Source organism: Diadema setosum, chromosome 20, assembly GCF_964275005.1.
Source record: "Diadema setosum chromosome 20, eeDiaSeto1, whole genome shotgun sequence".
In the NCBI taxonomy this organism is placed as follows: domain Eukaryota; kingdom Metazoa; phylum Echinodermata; class Echinoidea; order Diadematoida; family Diadematidae; genus Diadema; species Diadema setosum.
Genome location: NC_092704.1, coordinates 3,823,806 through 3,848,071, shown reverse-complemented (window position 1 = coordinate 3,848,071; position 24,266 = coordinate 3,823,806). Strand labels below are relative to the sequence as shown.

The 24,266-nt window shown below is 39.5% G+C and overlaps 1 protein-coding gene and 1 pseudogene across 1 annotated transcript in view; both read right to left on the bottom strand.

Annotated features, from left to right (window-relative positions):
• LOC140244020 (uncharacterized) overlaps positions 1-24,266 on the bottom strand; it is a 64,617-nt gene that overhangs the window by 18,067 nt on the left and 22,284 nt on the right. Inside the window, exons 2-4 of the mRNA XM_072323672.1 lie at positions 4,468-4,827; positions 1,788-2,354; positions 929-1,087 (exon numbers count right to left, since the gene is read on the bottom strand). Of these exons, the coding sequence (XP_072179773.1) occupies positions 929-1,087; positions 1,788-2,354; positions 4,468-4,803 (1,062 nt within the window). The 5' untranslated portion in view covers positions 4,804-4,827. The remainder of the gene's footprint in view (positions 1-928; positions 1,088-1,787; positions 2,355-4,467; positions 4,828-24,266) is intronic.
• On the bottom strand, positions 17,155-18,470 carry LOC140243796 (uncharacterized; annotated as a pseudogene).

Here is a 24,266-nt window from a genome sequence, read left to right as displayed (position 1 = left end):
GCAGGGTTGCACAAACTTTAATAGCAATGGTGGTTTGATTAAATAAGGGAGATATTGTTAAGTACTTATATTGAGTTACTGATTACTAAGTATAATTCGAACATTTTGAATGTCCTTGATACCAACTAGGTAGCTAGATGTATGATGCAATGTCATCACTGTATTTTTAAAGGCATTAATACAAAGATTGCCAAAGTTGAGCTGTCATCAGGAGTAAAGTGCGTAGGTATTGCTAGGTAACATTGCCTTCGTATCTTCTCTGTGCATCACGCAGTCTGTAGTGATGCCAGGGTGCGTGCTTATGTGATTCTTAGTATGACGTCACAAAAGAAGTTTGCTAAAGCTGTCATCCCCCTCAGCCGAATTATGAGCCGAACTGTGAACGGTCCACTGACTACAGTTGATCGGACTTCTTCGCACTCGTGGAAATGGGTCAAAGCGTATAAAGCGCTAAAGAGGAATCGATAGCATATGTCTCTATAGGAAACTTAACCACCAGGTTCATTTTTAACAATTATGTGTGGATAGAACTGAAATCACCATTTCATGGAAACATGTGAAGGTAATAAAAATTCCAAAATTTTATCATTTTGATGTCTGATAACACTAATGACATTTTCACAATTATGTCTACCCGATTCATTTACTTATATGTGTGCATAATGATTTTTGTATTTCATAAAATTTCACTTTACCTAAGACTGTGCCTTGAGCACATTGTGTGGAATTGGCACATGTAAGTACCCTGCATTATTATTATAATCTTCATCATCATCATCATCATCTTCATCATCATTATTACTATCATTTTATGATATTGTTCTACCCTTTCAAAAGTCAAATTGACAATGGAGAGATGTTTCACTCTAAAGTGTATGTGTTTTTACACAAGCAAACAAGGCAAGGGGGAAGGCCGAGAGAAACTTACAGCTTCACACTGGCTGAGGAGCCTCCTTGGACGCCTGTTGGGTGGGCCCTCACCACCAGCTCCACCGCCGCTGCCAGAACCAACCCCATTTCTGGATCCCGTACGATGGGTGGTTTGCTGACCACCACCAGGACGACAAGCTGCTGATGTCCCAGCTCTCTACAGAGTGAAGAAGGAAGAACTATGAAATATATGACAACAAAATACAATGACTTTGGTAATACTACACGTGTATTTAATCATTACTGGTGGTCTTAAGCACTGATACAATATAACAGGAGTTTAATGAATTTGTACCTTTGAAAACCAAACAGTCAAGAGTCCAGGGGTCTTGATGCTCATCTGAGCTCCACAAAGCAAATTCAAACTTGATGCAGCTTCCCTGTGGCACCCCTTGGAGGTACACCCAGTAGTCATTAACTACTGGATGTAACTACTTCTTCAGGGGGCCTTATGAACAATTACTGTAAAACAAAGAATGTTTGCATGCATTTTAATTTTGTGAGCACCAAGATTCGCAAAATCAAAATGCACACGAAAGTTCTAGTGCACACTTTATGCATTGAATGCCAGTGTCAATTAGCGAAAAATTTCACGCAATGAAAAAGACTGTCGGCTCCGATTCGCAAATATATCATGTTTTAAAGTACAATGCATTATTTGTAACCGATAATAGTATATACAAACAGAATGCAATCTACCGGTCCTACAGGACAGAGAAATGATTATGAACACTGAGTGTTTTTGCCCTCAACAGCACTTCCCTAAGGCCACCATGGGGACAACTTACATATATTTCAAATAAATCTGCATCAAACATCAAATATGCCTTGCATCAGAATGAAGGAGTCGCACTCACCGACTGATGCCCACTTCCACCTGCTGCTCCACTGGCGTTGCCATCCATGGACTTCCGGGGGCTTCCTTTGCCCCTGGTCTCCATGTCCTCCAATTCTGCCTTTTCAATGATCTCCTTCTGCTCCTTCTCCTCCTCCACCTTTTTCTCCTCCTTTTCCTTCAACTTCTTCTCCTCCTCCTCTTCCCGGTCTTCCTCCTCTTTCTCCTTCTCCTTCTTCTCCTCCTCCTCCTCCTCCTCCTCCTCCTCTTTCTCCTTCTCCTCCTCTTTCTTTTCTTCCTTGTTCCTCTCCTGGACATTTTTTTTCACCTCCACTTCCTCCTTCTCCTCTTCCCCCTTTTCCTCCTCTTTTTCCTTCACCTCTTCTTCCTTTTCCTCCTTTTTCTTCTCCTGAACATCCTTTTTTTCCTCCTCTTCCTCCTTTTTCTCCTCATTTTCTTCCTCTTCCTCCTCCTTCTCCTCCTCCTCTTCTTTCTCCTTCACCTCCTGCACCTCCTTCTCTTCCTCCTCCTCCTCCTTCTCATGATCGTCAGTATAAAGAGACTGCATCTGCCCCAGGGCATTTTTCACCTATTTTTGAAAGGGGGAGAGGAAATAAAATTGGATAGTATAACCAAGGTTGGACATCTTATTCTACATTGCACATATTGCTAGCTGTAGTTGATGAATGACTGGTAAAAAGGCAAGAAAAAAAGAAGTACAGTAAAACATACAGCAGCATCTACAAGCAAACAGTCACACAATGTTACAGTTTGGTTTGCCAGGGACCATTGTTACACTTAAAACTGCATACATCTCTCCAGAAATCAATATGATTTTTCAAATGGCAAACTAGCACATTGACCAAAGTTTTCATTGCACAGAAATAGGCCGGTTGCCTACAGGCAATAGTAAATGTTTTTACTTTTGTGTGCCCTGACTCTCATGTTGTCTCCATTTATTTCATTTTCATTTTGTGTAACATGTACAGTACAGTACATATCCCTTTGTAATGTTCATTCTGGTTTTTGTTTCATGTTTGTAATGTTACGATATGTATCCTATATTGTTTACCTGGTCGAATAATAATAATAATAATAATGATAATAATAATAATAATAATAATAATAACAATAATAATAATTACTATCATAATAAGCATAATATCAATGATAACAGTAATAATAATAATAATGATAATAATAATAATAATAACAAAAATAATAATACATTTAATGAATTTGAATGAAAATGAGCAAAGAAAATGGGATTCCGTCTCCATTCATGTGAGAGACCTCCGGACTACTACACTGGTGCTCTATTGGTCTAGGAATCTGGCAAAGTCCTCAGTTTGGAATTCCAAAGGAATCCCAAATTTCTTTGCTTATTTTCATTCATTTAAAATACTTCTGGTCAGTTTCCTTAATTTGTTTCGATTTAGCTAATAAGTCTGACACACACACATACATTTAAAATCATCTGTTGGGGAAAGATGTATCACAATAAAATCAGACTTCAACCGACCTCATATTTGAATAACTTTTCATCCACTAACAAAGCAATTGGGATCAGGCAGTCTAACCCTGCTTTGGATATAAATTCTTGATACATGTTGTATTGTAAAATGCTCCAGCAATCCAAAAGCATTACCATAAGGACAACAAAGGCATGACAAGAATCATTCGGCTCCAGAAAGTCAACAGTAGTGGATGAAGGCTAGCCAGTCAAATATAAGATTGTTAGAAACTATAAGTTGTTATTACCTCCGCCGAGGGAATAATTCAAAAAGTTGTGAACGGATTTAGATGAAACTTGCAGTAAAGGATGAAAATGACACAAGTAACAAATGATTAAATTTTGGTAGTGATCCAATAATTTTTTGCGAGTTTATGAAGGATTTTTTATATTTTGACAGGTAGGGTCAATGAACTTGGGAGTTCAAGCTGCGCATTTTTGAGGTTTTCAAACGCGCACTGAAGTGCGTGCTTTAGTTTCTGCTAGGGCGAGGCGCGCTGTGCAGCTGAGGGTTTATGACGTAACAAAGGCTTCTATATTGGGAAATCAGGCGATTTTTTTCAGCATGTATACTGTACCTATGGGTAAACTAAAGTGGTGGAGAGGAGAAAAATCTCTTTGGGAAGAGCAAGATCATCGGTGGAAAGTAGCTGCTTGGCGAAGGTCTACGCTCTTAGAGTGCTTTTCTAGCTAATATTTAGATTGCATTTGTAATTTGTAGATGTTTCTCATAGTTTGAATTGAAGCCTAAAAGTCTGGATTTATATATACAAGACACTAAAATTTCACTCCAAATTAGACATCCTTTGCACCATTGGCACACATGAGGGATGCAAAGGGTTAGCAAGCAACTCATTAGACTTCATACTGGAATGTGTACTCTGGTCAACACGCATCAGTATGTAACTACAGTTTCATGGTTACCACACCAAATTCATAGACTGCAATGTCAAATTGTACTGCAATGTTCCCTAGCATGTATATATGATGGGTTAAGATGAAATTTCTGTTAACAAGGATAAAATGGCTTTTGTGGCAGTATAGGAAACAACTGATTGGAAGTGAAATGGGCTCAAATAACTCTGTTTTTGCACAAACATGGCAGTGCCACCTGAAACTGGTCGAATAACATTGAAGGCTGTGGTGCAACAGGTGTTTAGTCAAATTTGTACTATATATAAATTTTCACCTCTTGCTGTTCTTTTTCCTCTTGCAGTTCTTTTTCCTCCCCTTCCATGATATGCAGCATCTCCACGACATCATCTCCTTTTCGCAGAGACTCCTGCTCCAGCATGTCCAGGGTAATTTTCTCCAAACTGTCTCGTTGTCGTTGTGTTGTTTCCTCTTCATTCCTAACTCCCTTGATGAACTCTTCGAACTCATCATCACTGAAGCAAGCATCCCTCGATACATTGCAGTCTGTAAGCTGCATGTCACTAGTGACATGTATGTCTTTCTGACCTGATATTTTTCGGTCAACTAGGGTATTTCCAGGGCACTGCTCCAGTTCAACAGTCAATGCCATTGTAGTCTCTTTGATGTGGGATCTCTGCATTTCAAGAAAGAACAAGCAGGCAAACAAAATGATTAATAAGGGCAAGTCCAAGATAAGGTCCCCTCGGAAGGCAAAATTTCATCTTTGCTCAATATTGACATGCTTGGTATCATTTTGAAGCTTATGAGTTGAAGTTTTGAACTCCATGAAGGAAAAAAATGTTATTATATAAATTTATGCAAATTTCAAGGGCTTCATTTGTATAAATGTGAAACACAGCATTACATATGGGACATTTATAAAAATTCATATTTATTCAAAAGAAAGCAAATGATATTTGATTAATATGTGGACATAAGAAGTTCATTAAATAGTTTAACTTGGCATGAAAATTTAGGGATCATGCAAATGATTATGCAAATTAGCTCGTGTCTTATCATGAGATGTCTCATACGTAACAAATTGAGGTCATCTTTTTACGTTTTTCTGAAATTTCTAAGGTTATTTGAATGCCCTTCTGGAAAGTTCTAATTTATTGTTTAGAGAAGTTAAATACCATATAAAGAAGAAAAAATAGTAAAAGAAATATTTTTTATTAGGTAATGAAATAATGTTATGTATGGGACATCCTCATACATATTGCATGTGAATGCATGTAGCTAGCTGGGAAGGTCTCTCAGTACACAAATGGTCAATCATCCTGAAGAAAGCATCCCAACTTTGCAGCTACTTTTGAGTTATAGACACTTGAAACAATACATGTACTTGACTGAACAATTTTCAGAAAGGGGGAGGGGACATGGCAAAATAGACGATGAAAATCAGCATCAAAGGGATGGTATAGTTTTGTAGAAATGGGGATTCAGTTTTCAACATTTTACGAGATGATTGGAAACCGATTATATGAATTATTAAACAGCATACAATTCTAAGACTAGAGGAATTCAAAGTTTATTTGATTGAGATCCAATTTGAAATGACTGAGATGTCAAAAAACAAACAAATACAAAGTAAAATGAAGTGGTCCTAATAAAAAAGGGACCCACCTTTTGTTAGGACACCAGGTTTCTGGATATCTCAGCCATTTCAAAACGGATTTTTGTTGTGTTAACTGTGAATTCCTCTTTGAATTGTATGCTATTTAAATATTTCATAAAAGAAGTGCTAATTATCTTGTAAAAGTTGAAATCAGAATTCCCATCTGAACCAGAACTATACAGTCCCTGTAAGTAGGGACCTCTGATTTAAAGGGTACTGAAACCGAATACACAAGCAGACTGAAAAATTGCAGTTCAACTACTACTGGGTACTGTTCACCACACAATGTAGAGCTCTAGCTACGTTGTAGCTGCATTGTATAACACATGAATGTGATGATAATGAAGATATTACTTCAAATGAGTGTTTTTTGTGTCATTTTTCTTTTTTATATTGCAAGTGATAAACAAAGTGTCCTTATTCAGTTTTCAGTAGTAGCCACGACAAAATTCATGGGTATACATACTGAGGTGTGACTCGAATCAATGACCCGATTGCTAGACAGACATCACGTATCTACTCGATTACTGGGGTTCCACGCAGCAGGTATTGTATATTTATCAAAATTAATATTTCTTGTGTCAAGTTGTTTTTTACTGAAACTGAATGGCAAACTACCCTTCATCAATGGAAGTAAACACTTCAATACTATTCAATTTTTTAGTAGTAACTATCCTGATAAATATACAGGGCATCCTACATATTCAGGTTGGTCATAAATATATAGAATATGATTAAATATGATTATGATGGTAAAATATTTGGAGAATATTGTTCCATTGACAATCTGGATCAGTATTTGAGTAATTTCAACTGATTCTACCTAAATAATTATGCAAAAATTTGTTTATGGGTATTCTGCAAAATTATTTATTAGCAAAATACCCATAAACATGGTTCTTAACACACTAAAAGAATGGGGGACAAAGGGCATGCATACTCAGGTTGGTCATAAAAATACTAGAAATGTCGCTACAGCGACTGGTTATACCCCCGCCAAACAACATTTCATAAGCTTTGGTCAAAACAACATTTCATAAGCTTTGGTCAAAAAACTGAGGAAGTAGTTAAATCCGCAAGATCTTTCCTTGATCTTCTGCCATTAATATGCCGTTACCATGGCAACGTACTTTCGGGTACTGTCGAAAAATGCGTCTTGCACATCTACAACCAAAGGCACACATCTGTACCAAGTTTCATGGAAATTGGGCAAAAACTGAGGAAGTAGTTTGCAACACAAAATTTTCCATCATTTTGGCTCATAATATGTGAGCTGTTACCATGGCAACATACTTTTTGTCACTGTCAAGAAATGTGTCATGCTGACCTATATCCTAAGACAAACATTCAATATGAATTCCATGAGAATTGGAAGAACACTGATGAAGCAGTTTTGCCATGAAGCATTTTGCCCTATATTTTACCAATAACATGCCGTTACCATGGCAACGCACTTATTGCCACTGCGGAAATATGTGTCTTGCACATTAACATATTCAGATGAACATCTGTACCTAATTTCATAAAAATTGATCAAAAACTGTGGGAGGAGTTCGCGACGCAAGATTTGTACCCATTTTTGCCCATAATATGCCGTTACCATGGCAACGTATTTTTGGCTACTGTCAAAAAATATGTCTTGCACATCTACAACCCAAGGCACACATCTGTGCCAAGTTTTATGGGAATCGGTTGAAAACTGAGGAAGTAGTTCGCGACGCAAGATTTGCAACGGACCGACCGCCCGACCGCCCGACCGTCCGCTGATTCCTATATACCCCCTTCAAACTTCGTTTGGCGGGGGTATAATGAAAATATGATTGAATATGATTATGATCGTAAATATTTGGGAAATATTGTTTCCTTAACAATCTTGATCAGTATTTGAGTAGTTTCAACTGATTCTATATCAATAACTATGCAAAATACCCATAAACATGGTTCTCCACACACTAAACGAATGGGGGACAAAGTGTCCCATACGTAACTGTCCCATACGTAACACGTCATGTCTGTCTTTAATTAGAACCTGTAATTAGAGCTTTTTGCCTCATGACATGAAACTTACCTCTAATAATCTTGAGTGTTGTGACTTTCATCACAGTGAGTTACAAGTTGTAGAATGAAATACTTTCAGAGAGTTTTAAGGTTGAAAAAAATGTTTAAAAAAACAAAATATTTCTGGTCCCATACGTAACGGCACATATTTTCTCTTCTAGAATATAATTGTGAAGGTCATTTTTCTGAATTTTTTACATGATTATACTTCTCCTAGATATCAATCACCATGATAAAGTTTGATGTGATAAAAGGCCATCAACACTATTTTTCAGGTCATAAAAGTCTCTGAATGTCCCATACGTAACGCGCGTTATCTTGGACTTGCCCTTAAACAGAAACTCATCATGAACCAACATGACACTGTACAGCAGCTGAAACTCACATTATTACCATTACGAGGCATTTATACAACCCCCAAAATGACTGATCAGTACCAGGACTGCAACATTAGACATCAGAGATTATTACCTACATTGTATATGAGGTAGTTTTGCGAGGCAATTGCAGTTGGTATTTTGCAGGGTCGTGGAGGTCAGCAGGCAACATTAGAGCATATCACGAGCATCCCGGTCTCGCCAATCACTTTACATGTAAACATTCCGGTCGACCACAAAGAGAAGACATTCAAGGACGTCGCTGGTGTGGGCTACATGCACCGCTGAAGAACGCCAATAAATCAACTCATACAAGGTCGACCACTTCCAGCAGCACTACGCGTCAAACAATGATTAGTCCATTTGTGCTAAATACATGTAACTACACAGTGACCATCAGTCAACTCTCCAAATTGAAATAGAAGCAAAAATAAAGAGTAAATACGTTCAGATGTTTGAAGTTCGCCTGTTACAACTACAAATGTATCTTGGAAGTTGGAGTTGAATGATTTACATTGCTGAACAATTTGTCAATTATTCGACATGATGGTGATGATCTACAGGTAGTCAAATGTGGCTTGATCTATATCACAGCGTATAGCCTTTGTATAGCTTTATTCACATATTTTCCTAATTTACCTAGGGGATAGGTAATACAGTTGTAATTGTGATATTGACTGGCCTCGAGGGAGATACCAGATAAACATTACCCGCACTGAAAGAATATTTTCTGGTATCTCCCTCGAGGCCAGTCAATACTATATGATTAATGCATCGTATGGAAATACAGGTATGATTGGAGATTAACCTACAGTATACAAGGCATATAAAAAAATTTAAAAACAAGGAAAAGTAGAAATTACGCGGTGCGTAATATATGTCCCCGCCGGAAGTAGCATTTTGTAGCAAAATGTGCAATATAGGTAAAAAATCAAGGTCAAAGGTCAAAGATGTCAAAGGTCAAAATTCTGTGTAAAAGTTTTGAAGCCCTCACCTAGTGCCATCACATAAAGCAAACAGAATCGAAATCGGGTTAGAAATGGCGAAGGAGTAGCATTTTATAGCCAATGTACAATACAGGTCAAAAATCAAGGTCAAAGGTCAAAGAAGGCAAAGGTGAAAATTCTGTGTAAAGTTTTGAAGCCCTCACCTAGTGCCATCACATAAAGCAAACGGAATCGAAATCGGGTTAGAAATGGCGAAGGAGTAGCATTTTGTAGCCAATGTACAATACAGGTCAAAAATCAAGGTCAAAGGTCAAAGAAGGCAAAGGTCAAAATTCTGTGTAGAAGTTTTGAAGCCCTCACCTAGTGCCATCACATAAAGCAAACGGAATCGAAATCGGGTTAGAAATGGCGAAGGAGTAGCATTTTGTAGCAAAATGCACAATATAGGTCAAAAATCAAGGTCAAAGGTCAAAGAAGGCAAACGTCAAAATTCTGTGTATAAGTTTTGAAGCCCTCACCTATTGCCATCACATAAAGCAAATGGAATCGAAATCGGGTTAGAAATGGCGAAGGAGTAGCATTTTGTAGCAAAATGCACAATATAGGTCAAAAATCAAGGTCAAAGGTCAAAGAAGGCAAATGTCAAAATTCTGGGTATAAGTTTTGAAGCCCTCACCTATTTCCATCACATAAAGCAAACGGAATCGAAATCAGGTTAGAAATGGCGAAGGAGTAGCATTTTGTAGCAAAATGTACAATATAGGTCAAAAATCAAGGTCAAAGGTCAAAGAAGTCAAAGGTCAAAATTCTGTGTAGAAGTTTTGAAGCCCTCACCTAGTGCCATCATATAAAGCAAACGGAATCGAAATTGGGTTTATTAATAGAAATGGCGAAGGAGTAGCATTTTGTAGCAAAATGTACAATATAGGTCAAAGGTCAAGGTCAAAGGTCACGACTGAAATTCTGTGTAGAAGTTTCAAAGCTCCCTTGTAGTGCTATCATATAAAGCAAACAGAATTAAAATTGGCTCATAAATGACAGAGAAGTAGCAAATTGAAGATTTTGATCACACACGGACACACACACGGACACACGGACGGACGGACACACACACATACGGAGCCCGTTTCATAGTCCCCTGCTCGATCTCGTTTGGCGGGGACAAAAAAGCAATCCAACTTTGGAGTGCTACTATTTCATAATGTATTTGTCAGCTATGGGGAGCACAATGATAGTTGTGAGGAAAGGAGAACTCTTTCTCTTTCCATTGATACATAATTATGTTGACAGATGTCATGCATGAGTGAGCACATGAACTTTAACGACAACAATGCCTTCTCCACCTTGGACTACTTAACATAACAATGTCAGAATTTCAGAGCTTGGGTATTTGTTCCAAGTTCATCATGTCAGTGCCGGCAACCAGGGATAGCCTGGTGGTGTCGCTGCCCGGAATGCAGTACTTGGGTGACAGGTTCGAGTCCGTGGTTCCTTTTTTCCGACATGTTTGTTAAATTACAGATCAGCAGTTGTGATCTTACAAATTTCATTTGTCAGAAGAAGGCAAATTGAAGGAAATTCAAACCTCAACCTCCACCCTCTACTTGATATTCTCTTGCATATTAATGCCTTGTCTGCCTTGGACTACTTAACATAACGATGTCAAATTTCAGAGCTTGGGTATTTGTTCTATGTTCATCATGTCACTGCCAGCAACCAAGGATAGCCTGGTGGTAGTGTCGCTGCCCGGAAAGCAGTAGGGCAATTCCAAGATAAGGTCCCCTCAGAAGGCAAAATTTCATCTTTGCTTAATATTGACATGTTTGGTATCATTTTGAAGCTTATGAGTTGAAGTTTTGACTTCCAGGGAGGAAAATATGTTATTATGTAAATTCATGCAAGTTTCAAGGGCTTCATCTGCATAAATGTAAAATACATTGTTACACATGGGACATTTACAAAAATTCATATTTATTCAAAAGAAAGCAAATTATATTTGATTAATATGTGCACATAAGAAGTTCATCAAATAATTTAACTTACGCAAATGATTACGTATGCAAATTAGCTTGTGTCCTATCATGAGATGTCCCATACGTAACAAATTGAGGTCATTTTTTTAGGTTTTTTCTGAAATTTCTAAGGTTATTTGAATGCCCTTTGGGAAGTTCTAATTAATTGTTTAAAGAAGTTAAATACCACAGAAAGAAGAAAAAATAGTAAAAGAAATATGTGACCCACTACAACAAAATGATCCTAAAGTCGGGAGAGGTCGATTATTTGAAAATTGCATGGTATAATCCCCTAATCTTTCTGCTTTAACTTGACATATAACACATTTTATAAAAAATAATCGGCTGCGGAGATATCGATGTTTAAAAGAGAGCATGTTGAGACGTCTGGAAAATCACTGCTTCGAGAAAAGCGCCCTAAAAGTCTTCCTTTCGACGCAATCGCGATCAAGGGACACGCAAGTCAGTTTTCACCTCTGGACAGTAGAAGGTAAGCCCTAGCAACCCCCGAAGAGTTCATTCAAGCACATCAGCGTCGGCGGTCTCCTCACCAACCAATCAGTGACCAGGATGTGAGAAGCGGCTGAGCATAGCACACCCCGCCCGCACGCACCAGTCGACTGGGCAGTGTGCGAGCTTCACGCTTCGGTTAGCAGCAAGCAGCAAACTGACCAATGAGATCACTCTGGTCGTTGTTAGGGGCGGAACCTATCTGTGGCGCTCAATCCAAATTTTCGAACCGGTTTCTGCTTCGTTGAAACGCCAAAAAACATGGCTCAGAAAAACGCTATTTTTTGGTCTTTCCTTTCACCATTTTGCTTTAAAATTTTGACAGATGATAGAAGACATGTTAGACTCCAATAATATATCAAAATCAGAAAATTGTAAGTTTTGACCAATTTTAATGCTCTGACTTCAAACTCGATTTTCACGGCTTCGACCGTGCGCGACTTTAGGACCTTTTTGTTGTAGCGGGTCACATATTTTTTATAAGGCAATTAAATAATGTCACGTGTGGGACAAATGCGATAAGTATGAGACATCCTCATACATATTGCATGTGAATGGATGTAGCTACAAATTGTAGCTGGGAAGGTCTCCCAGTACACAAATCGTCAATCATCCTGCGCAGAAAGCATCCCAACTTTCCAGCTACTTTTGAGTTTAATAATATAGACACTTAAAACAATACATGTACGGTACTTGACTGAACAATTTTCAGAATTATGCAAATTTCAAGGGCTTCATTTGCATAAATGTATAATACAGTGTTACGCATGGGACATTTACAAAAATTCATATTTATTCAAAGGAAAGCAAATTATATTTGATTAATATGAGTTATAGACACTTAAAACAATACATGTACTTGACTGAACAATTTTCTGAAAGGGGGAAGGGAGATGCCAAAATGAAAATCAGCATTAAAGAGATGGTATAGTTTTCGTAAAAATGGAGATTCAGTTTTCAACATTTTACAAGATGATTGGAAACTACTCGTAAATATGAATTATCAAAGAACATACAATTCTAGGACTAGAGGAATTCAAAGATTATTTGATGAAGATCCAATTTGAAATGGCTGAGATATCAAAAAACAAACAAATACAAAGTAAAACAAAGTGGTCCTAATGAAAAATGTGACCCACCTTTTATTAGGACACCACATTTCTGCATGGATATCTCAGTTATTAAAATGTTATTCATTTGTTAGTAGTAGCCACGACAAAAGTCATGGGTATACATACTGAGGTGTGACTCGAATCAACAACCTGATCGCTAGACAGACATCTAGTATTTATTTGATCACTGGGGTTCCATGCAGCAGGTATTGCATATTTATTAAAATTGATATTTCTTGTGATGTCAAGTTGTTTTTTATTGAAATTGAATGGCAAACTGCCCTTCATCAATGGAAGTAAACACTTTACTATTCAGTTTTTTATAGTAGTTAACAAGTGATCCTGATAAAAATACAGGGCATGCATACTCAGGTTGGTTATAAAAATATAAAATATGATTAAATATGATTATGATGGTAGTGATTTCGGGGAATATTGATTCCCTTGACAATCTGGATCAGTATTTGAGTAATTTCAACTGATTCTACTTCAATAATTATGCAAAATACCCATAAACAAGGTTCTCCACACACTAAATGAATGGGGGACAAAGTGTCCCATACGTAACTGTCCCATACGTAACACGTCATGTCTGTCTTTAATTAGAGCCTGTAATTAGAGCTTTTTGCCTCATGACTTGAAACTTACCCCTGATATTCTTGAGTGTTGTGACTTTCATCACAGTGAGTTACAAGTTGTGGAATGAAATGCTTTACAGAGAGGTTGAAAAAAATGTTCAAAAAAACAAAAATTTTCTAGTCCCATACATAACGGCACATATTTTCTCAACAGATTCTAGAATATAATTGTCAAGGTCATTTTTCTCCATTTTTTACATGACTATAGAAACTTTAAATGAGAACTTACCTGTTTGAAATTTAAATTGTATTTTATGAGGAAGGCGAAGGAAGAGACTACGATGCATAAGAGTAATAATAGGAGAGCCCGCACGCGCATCCAGCAATATTAGTAGCTCCGAAAAATGTGAATACCAATACCAGCAGTCATCCTACTGCTATTGAGAACTACCTGAGATTATGAAGAAGGGTTGGGAGAGGAGGGACTGTAGTCTCTTCCTTCGCCTTCCTCATAAAATACAATTTAAATTTCAAACAGGTAAGTTCTCATTTAAATTTTCTATTTTATTTCGGAAATCTCGAAAGAGACTACGATGCATAAGAGTAATAATAGGAGACTTTGAAGACGGTAGTCACATTTTTTGGCCATACAGAACTGTACCAATGACCATATTTACCACTAAGGGGTATGGCTTTACCTTTTACGATAATACTGCATGGCTGAAACCCCCATTCTCATTCGTGAGGGGTTTCTCGTAATATGTTTGAAATGTCTTCTCGTTACTCCAGCCTGCCTGTGCCAAAATCTCATGTACATGCAGATCTTTCCTCTTGGCAGCAGACGCTGAGTCTGCCCTTGTGGAGTGTGCCGAGAACAAGCTGGTGTCAATCCCAGCTTCTGCCATAACTGTCTTAATCCATCGTGACAAAGTTTGGGTAGAAACCCTGTGATACGGTTTACAAAAACTTATTAACAGATATTTTTGGTCCTTCCTAATGATCTGAGTCCTTCTCAGATACTCTCGAAGGTATCGTACAATGCAAACTCTTCTGTCTGGAGGGTACACTCTTAGGCCAACGACTTGGCCTGTATTACCAGGTCTATGGTGCTTTAACAAGTCATCAATGACGAAATTGACGGAATTGTCTTTGAATGTCATCTTGTCTATTCTCAAGGCATTCAATGTCTGTACCCGCTGTGCTGAGAGAAGCGCTAATAACATTGTCACTTTCAACGTTAGCTCTTTCAAACCCAGTTCGGCTGCAGGTGATTTCCTCCTCAGATAGTTGAGGACAGTTCTAACGTCCCACACCTCCGTGTAGCGGGTCTGGGGGGTCGTAAGTGAAAGACTCCCTTCACAAATCTAGTTATTAGAGGATGAGTGCTTATGGAGAACGAACTGTCTGTGAGTGTCAGAAAAGAAGCCAGTGCACTTCTAGCAGAGTTTAGAGTACCGTAGCTGGCTTCCTTACGGAACAAGTCTGAAAAAAATTCTAGTGCCCATTCCGATGATGTCTGGAGATAGTTAATGTTGTTGGTAGTGCAGAAAACTTTCCATTTGCTGATGAAGCTATGATATTGCTGTCGTGTACATTTCCTCCAAGAAGCTACGATGACCTTGACGGTCCCTTCACTCAATCCCTGCGACCTGAAGGGTTGGCCGAAAGCCTGCAACAAAGCAAATCCAAATGTTTGTGTAAGGGGTGGGGCATTAAAGACACAGGTTGAACAAGAAGTTGTGCATGTCTACGTAGGACAAGTGGTTTTTCAGTCAGCATGTCCTGAAGTGCTGGGAACCATGATTGTGTAGGCCAGTTTGGTACTACTAACAACCCTGTGGCTTTATCTGCCCTTATCTTTTGCAGACATTTAGGGATAAGGCAGAAGGGAGGGAAAGCATAGAACCATAATGGACCCCAATCCACTGTAAATGCATCTACATTCTCTGCTGAAGGATCAGGCGGCCAAGTGATATACCTGGGTAGCTGTGCATTAAGTCTGTCATGGAAGCGAAAAGATCTATTTCAGGGAGGCCGAAATGTTCTACCACTTCAGTAAATTGGGCTTTGTTAAGCATCCACTCTGTTCGACCGTTAAACTTCCTGGACATGAAGTCTGCTGTGGTATTGAGCCGTCCTGGCAAGTAGGCGGCTGTGATCCAAATTTGTCTTTCAATACACCATTCCCAAATATCATGTGCCAAATTGTTGCAGTCCTGAGATCTGAAGCCCCCCATATTGTTGATATTTGAGACTGCAGTTGTATTATCCATTCTAATGAGAACATGAACATTTCTCAGGCTAGAGCAAAAAGACTTCAATGCCAATCCTGCTGCAAGGGTTTCTAGATAATTTATCTCATTTTTAACAGCCTTTTCTCTTTCCACTTCATTCCATCGTCCCCCTATGTTTGTGCACATGTCTGTTGCTCCCCAACCAGACCCACTCGCATCCGTGCGTAATTCTATTGTGTGCCTGGGTCTGTCGATAGGATTAGAGGTGTACTGTATGTGGTCAATCCACCACTTAAGTTCCTGTTTGGCTCTATTAGACAAGCTCATTTTCCTATCAAAATGACCTTTATTGGCCTTCAATGCCAAAATCTTCTCTTTTTCCAAGATTTTGTATACAGTAGAGGGGCCCATATTGGGCTGCAGGAAAAGTAGCAATCAGTTTCCCTATCACTCTAGCCACTTCTCGGATAGAGGGGTCTGTGGCATTCAACAGACTTGTGCACTCAGCAATGATATCTTCCTTCTTAGATTCAGGAAGAGTAACTGTCATGCTCACAGAGTTAAGGACAAATCCCAAAAAGGTGATTTCTTTAGTGGGTTTTAACACTGATTTAGTCTGATGGACAAGAAACTTCAAGTCTTCGAGGAGATCAGTCGTAGCATCGACTGCTCTTTGAGTGCAAGCCTCACTCTTCCCAATAATGATAGTATCATCTAGGTATCCCACTACCATATGACCTGCTCTTCTCAGATGAGCAAAAACTGGTTTGAGAAGCTTTGTGAACAAACACGGTGCTGTACTAAGCCCGTTTGGCAGTGCGCAATATTGCCAAAGTTTGCCCTGCCACACAAATCGCAGGTATTTCCTATCCTGTGGATCAACTGGTACTGAATAGTCAGCATCCTGAAGGTCGACTGAGGCTAGAAAGCAATCTGGTGTGATAAATTGCATTGCTGTATGGATGGAATCCATTTTGAAATGCTGATAGACTAGGCTTTTGTTCAACTCTGAGAGGTCAAGAATGACACGAAGGCTGCCATTCTTCTTAGGGCGGGTAAAAATGTTAGAGATGAACTCTCCTGCTTCATGTGAACAAGGTTCAATAACATTCTTGGCTACCAGTGAATCAATTTCAGCTTGGATATTGGCCAAATCTTCATTCTTTACTTTGAACTGAACCAAAGGTTTAAGCCTTTCAGGTGGAAAACATTCAGGCTTGAATTCAAGTTTATAGCCATTCACAGCTTGTAGTACTGTGGGATCTGAAGTTAACTTCTCCCAATTACATGCATGAAGCCTCAGTCAACCTCCAACTGGACGGTCATGTACACATGAAGTGGTAGGTCTAGATTCTACAGATCTAGTAAATCGAGGAGTAGATCTAGAATACTGTTCAGCAGCCTGTTCGGCTATCCATAGATAAGGTAGCAATGCATCATGGTCAGTTACTGACATATCAAATGAGCAATCTGTTGAATCAATGTCTCCTACCTCTTCAGAGGAGGGCTGTTGGGTTACTTGTTGTGGGGAGTCTTGCTTCTGGCCTGTGGATGAGCTCTGCTCTGCGGCCGTTGCTGTGGGGGAGGTCGCGACTTCCCCTGGTAGCGCTGGTCTAAAAAAGGATGATTTGCCGTTCCATGCACGAAGCGTGATGCTGCAGCACTACGCGAGCCCGTCCAGCCTGCATCGCGAGCCTGCCGGCGAGCTCCGCTGTTGAAGGGCCGTCTGTACGGATGGAAAGAGCCGCTCGGACGAGAAGTATGTTTCTGCTGGGTCCTCATGACCCCAGCAGAGGCCTTGTGTTGTTCTTTTAGATCTTTCATCTGTCTTGTGAGATCGTCACCAAACAACAGCTGCGTGACTGGTGTGGAAGGCTTACAGAGATGCACGTATTCCGAGTTGATGTCTGGTTTAATCAGCTCCTTCCGCACGCAATTCAGTTCGAAGTGTGCGTTATTCAATAGGGCAAGTGCGTCTTGCTGAGACTCAGAGATATCTTGCGCGTCGAGAGAGCGAAGAAGAGCCCCAATACCGCGAGTCAGACATTTCTGCACTCTCTGTAATTTCAGATCTCGATTACGCGTGACGGACTGCAGGTGTTCCCAAATGGGAGCGTTCACTTTAGGTGTATCAAGGTGGGGGCAGTTGCTCGGTGGGGGGTATTTTTCAACCGTTTCCTCGATGGCTTTATCTTCTAGTTTGTTGCCAATAAAGTAGTTCACCGATTTTGCGATGTCCTCATCAACTGCCTCCCCAATCCCGAGGGGAATAGCATACTTGGCTGCCAACGGTGGTAGCTGTGCAGCAGGGGGAACCTCTTCCACCCCTTCGTCAAAATCGAACAGTCCATCACGCTCTGTGTCGTCAGACGTATCAAAATCGTCCCCAACAAAATGGCGGACGTTAGTAGGCAAGCGGGAAAAATCCTCCGCTGTACATTTTGGTGTAGACCGTGTACGTGTATGTACCACAGCAGCACGGCTAGTGGTTTTATCATGCGATTGGGGAAGGTGTTTCACCACTTCGGCGAGGAGATATTCAAGTTTGTCTACACGAGAAGTAACGTCCCCGGAGGTAGACGCCCGATCCTCGGAAGGGGCTTTTGATACCGTATGAGGAGCTTTTTTTGGAATTTTCTTCATCTGCTTCTTCCCCGAATCTTGAGCCTTAGCCTTTCCGATGCTCACATTCTTCTGTACGTGCGCCGTACCGGCATCGCCGGAGGGAGGCGCTGGTGGTGGTAACTCTTTCTTCGTGGCACATACAGTACCTCCTGTCCACGTGTAGCACGTAAAGCGAAGGAAGGATCGTGCTGCTCTTTCGAGCTCATATTCATCGAGCCCCCGTAAAGTTTAGGCTCGAAAGATGCGTCAAAACACTTCTCAGTTGGTTCCGGATGACCGGCGAAGCAAAATTTCCTCGCGAGAGGGAAATTGAAGGCGATGAATTAATGGATAGAAATCAAACCGCGGAGCTATGTAGGAGAACCTCCTGTCGGCTGGAACGAACGCGAACGTATTGCTGGACGCGCGTGCGGGCTCTCCTATCATTACTCTTATGCATCGTAGTCTCTTTCGAGACTTCCGAAATAAAATACTTCTCCTAGATATCAATCACCATGATAAAGTTCAATATGATCAAAGGCCATTAACACTATTTTTCAGGTCATAAAAGTCGCTGAGTGTCTCATATGTGACGAGCGCGTTATCTTGGACTTGCCCAGTAGATGACAGGTTCGAGTCCCATGATTCCTTTTTGCGGCATGTTTGCTAAATTACAAATCAGATGTTGCGATCTTACAAATCTCATTTTTTGGAGAGAGACAAACTGAAGAAAATTCAAACCTCAGCAATGACAAACTGCACTTTTTCCAAGTTTGAGTGTTATCGTGAAGGAATGAATGTTTCAGTGAATGGATGAGATAGGTCTGTCAATGAAAGTGGTTATTAAATTAAGAGGCCAGCCTGCAATCATGCAGTTTTGTGTTTAGAGTTTCTTCTACCATCTTATGGTTCATAACCTTCAACATGGCCACATTGTTGACAACTGGAATTGGTCATTCCCACAAAGGCTAACCTATTTTCCATTTTCTCTCTTCATATTCAAGACATGGTTTGTCGCTGCGAGCTATGTGTTGAATATCAACAGAGAAAAATGGTCTATGTGGGTTGGCCTTTGTGGGAGTGACCAAGTAATCAGACAGGTGGGCATATTATAGGTTATGGACCATAAAATGTTAGAAGAAACCCTATTAAATCACAAACCGTCAATGTAAACCTGCATTCGTACAGGCTGACCCATTCAGCTACTTTCATTGACAGATCTCTTCCATTCAGTGAGACATTCATTGTTCCTTCATGTGACACTCAAACTTGGAAAAAGTGCAATTTGTCATAGTTGTCTTTAAAGTTCATGTGCTCACAATCATGCGTGTCATTTGTTAACATATTTAGGTACCAACAGAAAGATGACAACTTCCCCTTTCCTCACAGCCAACACTGTGCTGTGCATACATGGTAGATGACAATTGATGAAATAGTAGCCCATCAAAGTGAAAGCTCTAGCCAAAACGAAACTGCGTTTATAACCAATTGTTGCATTACTCTACTCAACAATAGCAACAAAGAAACATCCCAAAGATCTGTAATTCCTCACTCCTTATTGTGCTGATTTTTGGACAGGATATTTCACCTACACAAAATCACTTGATGTGTGTTTAAGTACAACATTAAACAAGGGCAAAGCTTCAGTGATATACAGTGGCAGGGCCCTCAGGAAGAATTCACAGCTTAGGAAATATGATGAGGCAGCCTTGGTTGTATGTTCATTATATCACCATTGCTTTTTAAGTCATGACTGATTTTTATTACTTAACTGTTATAACTTGTTACATTATTTTCATATTATAAATAATATTCTGATCAAAGTAGTACATTGTGCAAAAATCATAGTTTTGTATGTGGTGTATACATACCAGACACACACACACACATCAACTACCGGTACAAAATATATCTAGATGCCCCAAAAAGCAATGAAAATAAAAAAGCTGAGTGATAACTTGAATCCTTTCATAAAGCTAGATAATGGAGAGCAGATAATATGTCACAAGCAAGTACATCCTTGGAATACAAACACGTTAAGCCACTTCCTTGTTTCATGAGTATGAGAATAGAACTGAGGTAATGTATAGCAAAATAAACTTGGCAATGACTATGAGATCTCTTCCGAGAAACTGAAATGCTTTGCGTACAAGAGTTCATGTTTTGGTACATTGTAGGTCTACAGTGCACAGCCATTGTACAGTGGGAGAATGCCATGCAATATACCTTCCTGGGCAATGTACAGCACCAACACATGCATGTATCACACCCATTCCAAAACATGTACCATTCACAGACCTCAGTATGTACAATGCTCTGTTGCAACAAATAGAGCACAAAATATTAGATGCACTTGACAGTTAACTTACCAAGGACAATATCAGTCACAATCTACAGTGCAATGACAGCCACAAGATATCAATTATCAACAAGTACCGGTACCTGCTTTACGTACATGTACTTTGGTCAATGTTTGGAACAAATATGAGTCACTGCGTCATAAATAACAATTGATGCTAGACACCACCGTACCAACAGCGGGCGCTGATTTATGTCACTTCAAGTGAACTTTGATACTGCCTTAACAGAGTGGAGCACTGAACATTTCCCATATTGTGATACCTACTTAATTCATATCAAGAATGCTCACTGCTGGTATTAGTATCAAATTCTATCATCCAAATACTCAATGAGTACCAAGACAAGCTGACTTCATAATTTTGATTACAATTAAACATTTTAATCATCCCTCCTAAAACCATTCACCAAAGCTATGCATGTATGAGCTATTACAATATTAGTTCACCAGTACATTTTTTATTCTACAACTTTCCTCTTCCTCATTTCCTGTCATCAGAGCTAGTTCTACTGATTTTCACATTAATGGGACTGTACATCAGTACTAGTTGAGGTGGGGATTCGAAATTGATTAATCCGAAGTAAGATAATGAGAAACCTCTTTAATGAAATATGAAAGAGCATGTAATCTTAAGAAGGATTCAATGTTTATTTGATGAAAAATGGTTTTCAAATTGCTGAGATATCAAAAAAGTGATAATAATAACAAGGAAAAGTAGAAATTATGCGGTGCGTAATATATGTCCCCGCCGGAAGTAGCATCTAGTAGCAAAATGTACAATATAGGTCAAAAAATCAAGGTCAAAATTCTGAGTAGAAGTTTTGAAGCCCTCACCTAGTGCCATCACATAAAGCAAACGGAATCGAAATCGGGTTAGAAATGGCGAAGGAGTAGCATTTTGTAGCCAATGTACAATATAGGTTAAAAATCAAGGTCAGAGGTCAAAGAAGTCAAAGGTCAAAATTCTGTGTAGAAGGTTTGAAGCCCTCACCTAGTGCCATCACATAAAGCAAACGGAATCGAAATCGGGTTAGAAATGGCGAAGGAGTAGCATTTTATAGCCAATGTACAATACAGGTCAAAAATCAAGGTCAAAGGTCAAAGAAGGCAAAGGTGAAAATTCTGTGTAAAGTTTTGAAGCCCTCACCTAGTGCCATCACATAAAGCAAACGGAATCGAAATCGGGTTAGAAATGGCGAAGGAGTAGCATTTTGTAGCCAATGTACAATACAGGTCAAAAATCAAGGTCAAAGGTCAAAGAAGGCAAAGGTCAAAATTCTGTGTAGAAGTTTTGAAGCCCTCACCTAGTGCCATCACATAAAGCAAACGGAATCGAAATCGGGTTAGAAATGGCGAAGGAGTAGCATTTTGTAGCAAAATGCACAATATAGGTCAAAAATCAAGGTCAAAGGTCAAAGAAGGCAAACGTCAAAATTCTGTGTATAAGTTTTGAAGCCCTCACCTATTGCCATCACATAAAGCAAACGGAATCGAAATCGGGTTAGAAATGGCGAAGGAGTAGCATTTTGTAGCAAAATGCACAATATAGGTCAAAAATCAAGGTCAAAGGTCAAAGAAGGCAAATGTCAAAATTCTGGGTATAAGTTTTGAAGCCCTCACCTATTTCCATCACATAAAGCAAACGGAATCGAAATCAGGTTAGAAATGGCGAAGGAGTAGCATTTTGTAGCAAAATGTACAATATAGGTCAAAAATCAAGGTCAAAGGTCAAAGAAGTCAAAGGTCAAAATTCTGTGTAGAAGTTTTGAAGCCCTCACCTAGTGCCATCATATAAAGCAAACGGAATCGAAATTGGGTTTATTAATAGAAATGGCGAAGGAGTAGCATTTTGTAGCAAAATGTACAATATAGGTCAAAGGTCAAGGTCAAAGGTCACGACTGAAATTCTGTGTAGAAGTTTCAAAGCTCCCTTGTAGTGCTATCATATAAAGCAAACAGAATTAAAATTGGCTCATAAATGACAGAGAAGTAGCAAATTGAAGATTTTGATCACACACGGACACACACACGGACACACGGACGGACGGACGGACGGACACACACACATACGGAGCCCGTTTCATAGTCCCCTGCTCGATCTCGTTTGGCGGGGACAAAAAAGCAATCCAACTTTGGAGTGCTACTATTTCATAATGTATTTGTCAGCTATGGGGAGCACAATGATAGTTGTGAGGAAAGGAGAACTCTTTCTCTTTCCATTGATACATAATTATGTTGACAGATGTCATGCATGAGTGAGCACATGAACTTTAACGACAACAATGCCTTCTCCACCTTGGACTACTTAACATAACAATGTCAGAATTTCAGAGCTTGGGTATTTGTTCCAAGTTCATCATGTCAGTGCCGGCAACCAGGGATAGCCTGGTGGTGTCGCTGCCCGGAATGCAGTACTTGGGTGACAGGTTCGAGTCCGTGGTTCCTTTTTTCCGACATGTTTGTTAAATTACAGATCAGCAGTTGTGATCTTACAAATTTCATTTGTCAGAAGAAGGCAAATTGAAGGAAATTCAAACCTCAACCTCCACCCTCTACTTGATATTCTCTTGCATATTAATGCCTTGTCTGCCTTGGACTACTTAACATAACGATGTCAAATTTCAGAGCTTGGGTATTTGTTCTATGTTCATCATGTCACTGCCAGCAACCAAGGATAGCCTGGTGGTAGTGTCGCTGCCCGGAAAGCAGTAGGGCAATTCCAAGATAAGGTCCCCTCAGAAGGCAAAATTTCATCTTTGCTTAATATTGACATGTTTGGTATCATTTTGAAGCTTATGAGTTGAAGTTTTGACTTCCAGGGAGGAAAATATGTTATTATGTAAATTCATGCAAGTTTCAAGGGCTTCATCTGCATAAATGTAAAATACATTGTTACACATGGGACATTTACAAAAATTCATATTTATTCAAAAGAAAGCAAATTATATTTGATTAATATGTGCACATAAGAAGTTCATCAAATAATTTAACTTACGCAAATGATTACGTATGCAAATTAGCTTGTGTCCTATCATGAGATGTCCCATACGTAACAAATTGAGGTCATTTTTTTAGGTTTTTTCTGAAATTTCTAAGGTTATTTGAATGCCCTTTGGGAAGTTCTAATTAATTGTTTAAAGAAGTTAAATACCACAGAAAGAAGAAAAAATAGTAAAAGAAATATGTGACCCACTACAACAAAATGATCCTAAAGTCGGGAGAGGTCGATTATTTGAAAATTGCATGGTATAATCCCCTAATCTTTCTGCTTTAACTTGACATATAACACATTTTATAAAAAATAATCGGCTGCGGAGATATCGATGTTTAAAAGAGAGCATGTTGAGACGTCTGGAAAATCACTGCTTCGAGAAAAGTGCCCTAAAAGTCTTCCTTTCGACGCAATCGCGATCAAGGGACACGCAAGTCAGTTTTCACCTCTGGACAGTAGAAGGTAAGCCCTAGCAACCCCCGAAGAGTTCATTCAAGCACATCAGCGTCGGCGGTCTCCTCACCAACCAATCAGTGACCAGGATGTGAGAAGCGGCTGAGCATAGCACACCCCGCCCGCACGCACCAGTCGACTGGGCAGTGTGCGAGCTTCACGCTTCGGTTAGCAGCAAGCAGCAAACTGACCAATGAGATCACTCTGGTCGTTGTTAGG